This window comes from Cherax quadricarinatus, chromosome 27 (genome assembly GCF_038502225.1).
Source record: "Cherax quadricarinatus isolate ZL_2023a chromosome 27, ASM3850222v1, whole genome shotgun sequence".
NCBI classification, from domain to species: Eukaryota; Metazoa; Arthropoda; class Malacostraca; order Decapoda; family Parastacidae; genus Cherax; species Cherax quadricarinatus.
Window position 1 is genome coordinate 19,980,016 of NC_091318.1, and position 8,898 is coordinate 19,988,913.

The window sequence follows — 8,898 nt, forward strand, 5'->3', positions numbered from 1 at the left end:
CCATTATTTGATCATCACTTTATTTGATCACCACAAATTATTTTAGTCCCTTTTATATTGTCTCCTTTATTTTAGCTTTAAAAAACTACCTTAGCTCATTATTTTTTACATTTGTTAAATAATTCAGGTGCTATTATTTTTAGCTTTAGAATATTTACTTTATTTTTTACTTAATTCTAACTATAGATCCACTACAAATCTTATGATTACAAGCATTGATCCTGATACCAACCTCTTATTTAATGACTTAAATGATTCAAACAGTTACTGTAATTACTACACAGCAGAACAATCAAAGGCACTTCTCAGAGCCAACAACAACATAACTATCTTTAACTACAATATCAGATATTTAAGCAAGCATTATGATGACCTCCTAGCATTACTAAATTCCTTGCATGCCAATATGTCCATTATTACACTAACTGAAACCTGGCTAAAGCCTGATACTACAGATGTCTATGCCATTCCTGGTTACACAGCCATACACAACTGTAGGCCAGACCAACAAGGGGGTGGCACAGCTATATACTACTCAGACCAACTAGAATGTATCACTAATACTTGCATAAGGGATGAACATGGGGAATATATAATAGCTAAATTCAAATCCAAATACCTACAAAAACCTCTCACAGTGATAAACATCTACAGAATTCCACAATCAAACATTAGCCAATTTAGTCAAAACCTAGGAAGTATGATAACTGATGCACACATGAACAAAGATCACTTACTACTCTCAGGTGACTTCAATATAAATCTCCTGCAAGACCAGGACCCACACGTTACTGAATTCACAAACACAATGAGTAACTGCATGTTGCTACCAACAGTAACAAAACCTACAAGAGTTACAGAGACTAGTGTTTCCCTACTTGACCACATCTGGACCAACACCATATCCCCTTTAAAATAAGGCATAATTACAGATAATACCACAGACCACTACCCTACTTTCCTCATAACAACTCTTGGTAAAATACCCCAAGACACTACTAAAGTCACCTTCAGACTTCACAATGAGGCAGCCATTAATAACTTCACAACAGCAGTAACAAACATTGACTGGCACACTGAGCTAGAAATCTTTCTTCTTTCTTTCAACACACCGGCCGTATCCCACCGAGGCAGGGTGGCCCAGAAGGAAAAACGAAAGTTTCTCCTTTCAAATTTAGTAATATATACAGGAAAAGAGGTTACTAGCCCCTTGCTCCTGAGCTAGAAATCTATACAGATATTGACGAATGTTTTAATAATTTTCTAAAAAAGACCCAGTACCTTTATAACAAGCACTGCCCTAAAAAAAACTAAACAGATAACAGCTAAGAGACTGAACAGTCCCTGGCTAACACCCAGCATTCTCAAATCCATAAATACAAAACACCGATATGAAAAACAGTACAGAATGGGTCACATAACCAGAGACCAAACAAAACGTTACTCGTCAATCCTAACCAGCCTGATAAGAAGGGCAAAAAAATTTTATTATGAGAACAGATTATCCAACTTACGAGGTGATATAAAAAAGACCTGGAAGACCCTATCAGAAATTCTGGGAACAAAAAAGATATCACGACATAGCGAAATAAAATTAGCAAAATCAGATGAACCCCAACTCCCACCAACAGAAACAGCAAACAGACTCAATGATTTCTTCTCCACTATAGGTCAAAACCTTGCCAATAATATCCCAAGCTCAGATACCCCACCAAATGACTACCTCACTGGCAACTACCCGAACACACTGTTCCTAGCTCCGACTAACCCATACGAAGTCTCCCTTATTATCAACGCAATGAAAAACAAGGCAGGAGATTTAAATACCTTACCACCCTTTATATACAAAAAAGCGTCACAAGTACTATCACCAATCATTGCAACACTCTTTAACAAATCCATTGAATCCTCCACCTTCCCTACAGTTCTCAAAATGGCAAGGGTCACCCCAATCCATAAAGGAGGAGACCAAACAGAGTTGAATAACTATAGGCCAATATCCAATTTACACCCTCTCTCAAAAATCTTCGAAAAATTAATTCATAAACGAATCCACTCCTACCTCATCTCCCATAACATTCTCAACCCCTGCCAATTTGGATTCAGACCTAATAAAAATACTAATGATGCTATTATACACATGCTAGAACATATATACACTGCAATAGAGAAAAAAGAAGTCCCACTGGGGATCTTCATTGACTTACGTAAAGCTTTTGATACAGTTGACCATGACTTGCTCCACGTAAAATTGTCACACTATGGTATTAGAGGGCACTCCCTCAACTACCTCAAGTCTTACCTCAGCACCAGAAGCCAATATGTGTACGCAAATGGGGCAAGCTCTTCCGCACAACCAATTACAGTTGGTGTCCCACAGGGAAGTGTCCTTGGCCCTCTTCTCTTTCTCCTATACATAAATGACCTACCAAATGCTTCGCAATTACTCAAACCCACACTTTTTGCAGATGACACCACATATGTCTTCTCTCACCCGAGCCCAGTCACGCTAGCCAATACTGTAAACACCGAATTACGGAAAATATCTACCTGGATGAGGACTAACAAACTTACACTAAACATTGACAAAACCTACTTCATTCAGTTTGGTAGCAGAGCTACAGATGTACCTCTTAACATAACGATAAACGGATCACCTATCACAAAGCTAACAGAGGGAAAATTCTTAGGAATCCACCTCGATAATAGACTCAAATTTCATACACATATACAACAAATTTCTAAGAAAATTTCCAAGACTGTAGGCATACTATCGAAGATACGGTACTATGTTCCACAGTCAGCCCTCCTGGCCCTTTATCACTCTCTTATTTACCCCTATCTCACCTGTGGAATTTGTGCATGGGGCTCAACAACAACTAACCATCTCAGACCACTAATTACCCAACAAAAGGCTGCAGTTAGAATGATAACAAATTCTTACTACAGGCAGCACACTCCACCAATATTCAAAACACTCAACCTACTCACCATACAAAACATCCATACTTATTATTGCACTTATTACATACATAGAACACTTAACTCTGATATTAACCCTCCCCTCAAACATCTCCTTGGCAACCTCAACAGAACACATGACCGTAATACAAGGCACAGATCACTCTTTGATGTTCCTCGTGTCCATCTCACGCTATGCAAAAACTCAATGCACTTAAAAGGCCCTAAAATCTGGAATTCATTACCTGTAAATATAAAAGAAACACTACCTGTTTATAAATTCAAGTCTCTTCTCAAAGTTCACTTACTCACTCAAAACCAAATAAATACTGAATAACTGAACCATATAAATTGTATATCCTAAATGTTACTCACAATTATATCACACAAATGTTAAACCTAACTTTGTTATTTTTTTAAATACACTACCTAACAGAATACTCCATTCTACTGAATGAACAGCAATGCATGCAACCATAGGACCTGTCTTTGTAATACTCATTTGTATTTTATAGTTATCTGTGTACAATAATGTCTTATCACTGATTTCATCATTGCTTAGTTAATCTTAAGTTAATTTTAAGCCAGCCCGTAATGCTATGCATATAAGTGGCTTTGGCATGCTGCTCTTACCTGTATTTTTTGTACCTCTGTTTGTATGCTAAAATTTCTAAATAAATAAATAAATAAATAAAATTGTCTTAAAATTTGTGTGTCCTTATTTACAAAATATTAAGCAAATTGCAGAAATTTTGGCTGCAATGGGAGACGAAGATGACATTCCAATGTTAGTCGGTGAAGATGATGAAGACGAGACAATCCCAGAACTGGTGAAGGTGGAGGATAAACCTCGTGTTCCATTAACTATTCTCACTGGTTACCTGGGTGCAGGGAAGACCACACTCCTCAACTATATTCTTAAGGAGCAGCACAATAAGAAAATTGCAGTTATTCTCAATGAATTTGGTGAAGGTGAGTTAGTTTAAGGTTAAGAGTTATAGTTATTATTCTCTAGTAGGTTCAAACTGTACATGTAATTTTTTTGTACAATTTTTTTTCTAATGAGTTTTCAGGTAAAGTTAACTACATGTTGTGAATGTGTGGGGTGGTGTAGTATGCATGTAGTATTATGGGTTGTTGTAATTTTTTTTTTATTAACACATCGGCTGTTTCCTACCAAGGCAGGGTGGACCAAAAATGAAAAACTTTCATCATCATTTACTCTATCACTGTCTTGCCAGAGGCATGCTTACACTACAGTTATAAAACTGCAACATTAACACCCCTCCTTCAGAGTGCCGGCACTGTACTTCCCATTTCCAGGAATCAAGCCCAGCCTGCCAGTTTCCCTGAATCCCTTCATCAATGTTACCTTGCTTACACTTCAACAGCATGTCAAGTCCTAAAAACCACTTATTGCCATTTGCTCCTATCTAATATGCTCATGCACGCTTGCTGGAAGTCCAAACCCCTTGCACACAAAACCTCCTTTACCCCCTTCCTTCAGTCTTTCCTAGGCTGACCCCTACCCCACCTTCCCTCCACTACAGATTTATGCACTCTTGAAGTCATTCTATTTTGTTTCTGCCTCTCTACATGTCCAAACCATCTCAACAATCCCTCCTCATCCCTCTGGATAATAGTTTTGGTAATCCCGCACTTCCTCCTAATCTCCAAACTACGGATTCTCTGCATTATAATCACACCACACATTGCCCTCAGACATGACATCTCCACTGCCTCCAGCCTTCTCCTTGTTGAAACATTCACCACCCATGCTTCACACCCCTACAAGAGCGTTGGTATAACTATACTTTCATACATTCCCATCTGCTTTCATGGATAAAGTTCTTTGTCTCCTCAGACTCCTCAGTGTGCCACTCACTTTTTTCCTCTTGTCACTTCTATGATTCACCTTATCTTTCATAGAGCAATTTGCTGACACGTCCACTCCTAAATATCTGAATACATTCACCCTGCCTCGGTGGGAGACGGCCGACTTGTTGAAAAAAAAAAAAAAAAAAAAATTCACCTCCTCCATACTCTCTCTCCCTCCAGTCTGATATCCAATCTTCCGTTACCTAAATTTTTAGTTATCCTCATCGCCTTACTCTTTCCTATATTCACTTTTAATTTCCTTCTTTTACATACCCTATCAAACTCATCAACCAACCTCTGAAACTTCTCAGAATCTCCCAAAAGCACAGTGTCATCAGCAAAGAGCAACTGTGACAACTCTCAATTTGTGTTAGATTCTTTATCTTTCAACCCTACACCTCTTGCCAACACCCAAGCATCCACTTCTCTTACAACTCCATCTATAAATATATTGAACAACCATGTTGACATCACACATCCCTGTCTGAGGCCTACTTTTGCTGGGAAATAATCTAACTCTCACCTACATACTGTAACTTGAGCCTCACTATCCTCATAAAGACTCTTCACTGCTTTCAGTAACCTACCTCCTATTCCATGCATTTGCAACATCTGTCCCTATCCACCCTATCATATGCCTTTTCCAAACTCATAAATGCCACAGAAACTTCTTTACCCTTTTCTAAATACTGTTCACTTATATGTTACATTGCAAACACGTTTGTATACACCCCCTCTTACTTCCTAAAGCCTCCTTGTTCATCTGTTATCCTACTCTCTATCTTATTCCTACTTCTTTCAATAATAACTCTGCCATACACTTTTCCAGGTACTCTACAGACTTCTTTCTTTCTTTCAACACACCAGCCGTATCCCACCGAGGCGGGGTGGCCCAAAAGGAAAAATGAAAGTTTCTCCTTTTACATTTAGTAATATATACAGGAGAAGGGGTTACTAGCCCCTTGCTCCTGGCATTTTAGTTGCCTCTTACAACACACATGGCTTACGGAGGAAGACTTCTGTTCCACTTCCCCATGGAGGTAAGAGGAAATAAACAAGAACAAGAACTAGTAAGAAAATAGAAGAAAACCCAGAGGGGTGTGTACATATATGCTTGTACATGTATGTGTAGTGTGACCTAAGTGTAAGTAGAAGTAGCAAGACGTACCTGAAACCTTGCATGTTTATGAGACAGAAAAATGGACACCAGCAATCCTACCATCATGTAAAACAATTACAGGCTTTCGTTTTACACTCACTTGGCAGGATGGTAGTACCTTCCTGGGTGGTTGCTATCTACCAACCTACTACCTAGGACTCTACAGACTTATTCCTCTATAATTTTTACACTTTTTTGTCCCCTTTGTCTTTATGCAAAGAAACTATACATGCTCTCTGCCAGTCCCTAGGTACCTTACCCTCTTCCATACATTTTTTAAATAAAAATGCTAACCACTCCAAAACTATATCCCTATCTGATTTTTACATTTCTATCTTTATCCCATCAATCCCAGCTGCTTTCCCCCTTTCTTTCTACCCACTGCCCCACGCACTTCCCCCACACTCACAACTGGTTCTTCCTTACACCTATAAGATGTTATTCCTTCTTGTCCTCTACATGAAATCACAGCTTCCCTATCTTCATCAGCATTTAACAATTCCTCAGAATATTCCCTCCATCTTCCCGATACCTCTAACTCTCCGTTTAATAACTCCTGTTGCAATAATTGTTATAAAATATTCTCTATACTGCCTTCAAAGTATTTCTTTTACCATTTTCATTCCCTGCTGGATTTCCTCTAATTAAGCCTGTTTTCTTAAAAGTTTTCATAAATTTCACTCCAAACTATGTAATTTTTGTTTCATAGTTAATTTATATACAGTGCAAAATTATTTCAGTACAATAACTCTTGTACTTTTTTTTCACTTTTTCTTGATCTCTCTTCATTGTCATAATTTTATGTCTTTCTTTACTGGTATTGATCTTTGCCTGTCTTCATTTTCATGCAGTCTTTGTCTATCTTCTCTGTTATGCAAACTTTTGATGCCTTCCTCAACTTTCATTGGGAAAACTAAATGCACATATGTATATAATATATTGGTTACTGCTGTATATGGGCATGGTATCCTTAACCATATAGAAATCCATCTTCCAAATTACCCCTCTCATATTCTTGAATATCTCCATGAATAATCCTGCAGATAAATTGCAGACTGCCTCTCTCTCTTTAGGAAGGTGCCAGTTAAGAGTCTGAGAGCAGTTGAATCAGACATGTATGCAATGCCTGTGTATCTTTATTATAAAGATGGTTTACCATCCACAGGCTTTTTCAGTTCAATACAAGGATTATGAACTGGAAACAGTGGTGTTCATCTGCTTGTTGGCATTAAGCACCAGCAGTGGCAGACCCACATTTTGGGGCCATGTTATGGGGACCCTTGACAACCAGTAATAGTTAGCCTGCATGAGACTTGAATAACCTTTTAATTTTTATTTTAACTATTATATTTTGTATTGAATTACACGTACAGTATTATATTATTTTTTAGAAACCCCTTCTCATACGGTAGACCCAAAAATTTTCAGCAATGTGGACTTAAGTCACTTCTGGGGCCCCTCTGGGATTAGGGGCCCTGAAGCTTAAGCTTCATTTGTTTCATAGTAGATTTACCCCTGAGTACCAGTATTATAATGATACATTATTAGGCCAAAAGCACTGAGAGCTTGGAAAGGTTTCATCCTAGGTATGATGTTAATGTGACAATCATGTACAGTATTTTGCACACATCAGATCACTTGTTGACTATGCTGCACCCCTGCTTTCTCTTGTGTCAGACAGTAAGGTTAGAGAGCATGAAAACTGCAGAGCAAATAGGTGATGAGCATCCTTGGATGCCCATGTATGGTACTACCAAAATATTTAACACATGGAAAAACTTGTTCCAAGCATTGAAGATTATTTATGTCACTGAAAGAAATGCCCTCATTAATGTTAATATACTCAGGTAAATCCATCCAAACTCTTGTACAGGAGCCCTCCAAACTTCCTTCACCACACATGAGCACTCATCAAAATGGATCATAAAAACCAGAATTGGTATCCAAATGAGTTTTAAGACTCTATAACAAGTAAGACAACAGTGATATTTTCTTGAACCAGGGAAAATTTCATCTTTCTAAGTCCCTCAAGGGAGGTTCCTTGAAGCCACTGAAGGACTCTTGATCCAAGGCATTGGACCTGATATTCTCTTGTATCATACCTGATTGCCTTGCAGTCAGGTATGATGCAATATAACCCCTACAGGCTTAGAACTCCCATCCCTCCTTCCCCATAAATATAATAATTAACTTTTCTAAAAAGAACTCTATTAGATCACAATCAGTGCTTTGTCTTGATGCTATTCAAGATGCCCTTAAGCTGTTTTGATGCCTAGTCGCACAGCATTCTATTTCTTAAACTACGTAAGTTGATGGCTCCATCCACGAACCCACTAGGGAAGCTGGTAGTGCCAATGTTGTGAAAAGGATGATGACTTCTATATAGATACTGGAAAAAGCATCAATAATTGGACTTCCTCCCTTCAAAATAAATTGCTTTCCATATTCCTTGCAATCAGATATGTCACATGATTCAAAATTTGGTACTTTGTCATTGGTTCTTTCTCATCCATAAGTGCACCTAATTCCAAGAGTATCAGTTGTGACATGCTTGTGTCATAAGTCAGGCACAGGTATTTTAGAATTGTAGACCTTGAGCACATAAAGTTCAAGGTGATTTTCTGATATTTTTTTTGGGGGGGAAAAAGTGGACCTTGTGTTTTGGAAAATATGGTGCCTTAATATTATATAACTGATAGGCAATATTGATAGAAACATTTTGGTAAGGCTCCAGATTTTTTTTTTTTTTTACTTAAAATGTGAAAGAAACTGTGCATGGAAATAAATAAGCCAATGTGATTATAAAGTTAAAAAATATCAGATTTATTTTTGTAAGGTAATTCTATTATTATACAAGCATTATACATTTTTTGGATCAAAATAAAGATATTGGCAGACAT

General features: G+C 37.8%; 1 protein-coding gene across 7 annotated transcripts in view; it reads left to right on the forward strand.

Moving 5' to 3' along the window:
• The window catches only part of LOC128691176 (zinc-regulated GTPase metalloprotein activator 1), a 115,337-nt gene that overhangs the window by 12,015 nt on the left and 94,424 nt on the right, over positions 1 to 8,898 (forward strand). For all 7 annotated transcript variants that reach the window (XM_053780024.2, XM_053780025.2, XM_070089091.1 and 4 more), the window contains one exon: positions 3,709 to 3,933. In XM_053780024.2, the coding sequence (XP_053635999.1) occupies positions 3,723 to 3,933 (211 nt within the window). In that variant the 5' untranslated portion in view covers positions 3,709 to 3,722. The remainder of the gene's footprint in view (positions 1 to 3,708; positions 3,934 to 8,898) is intronic.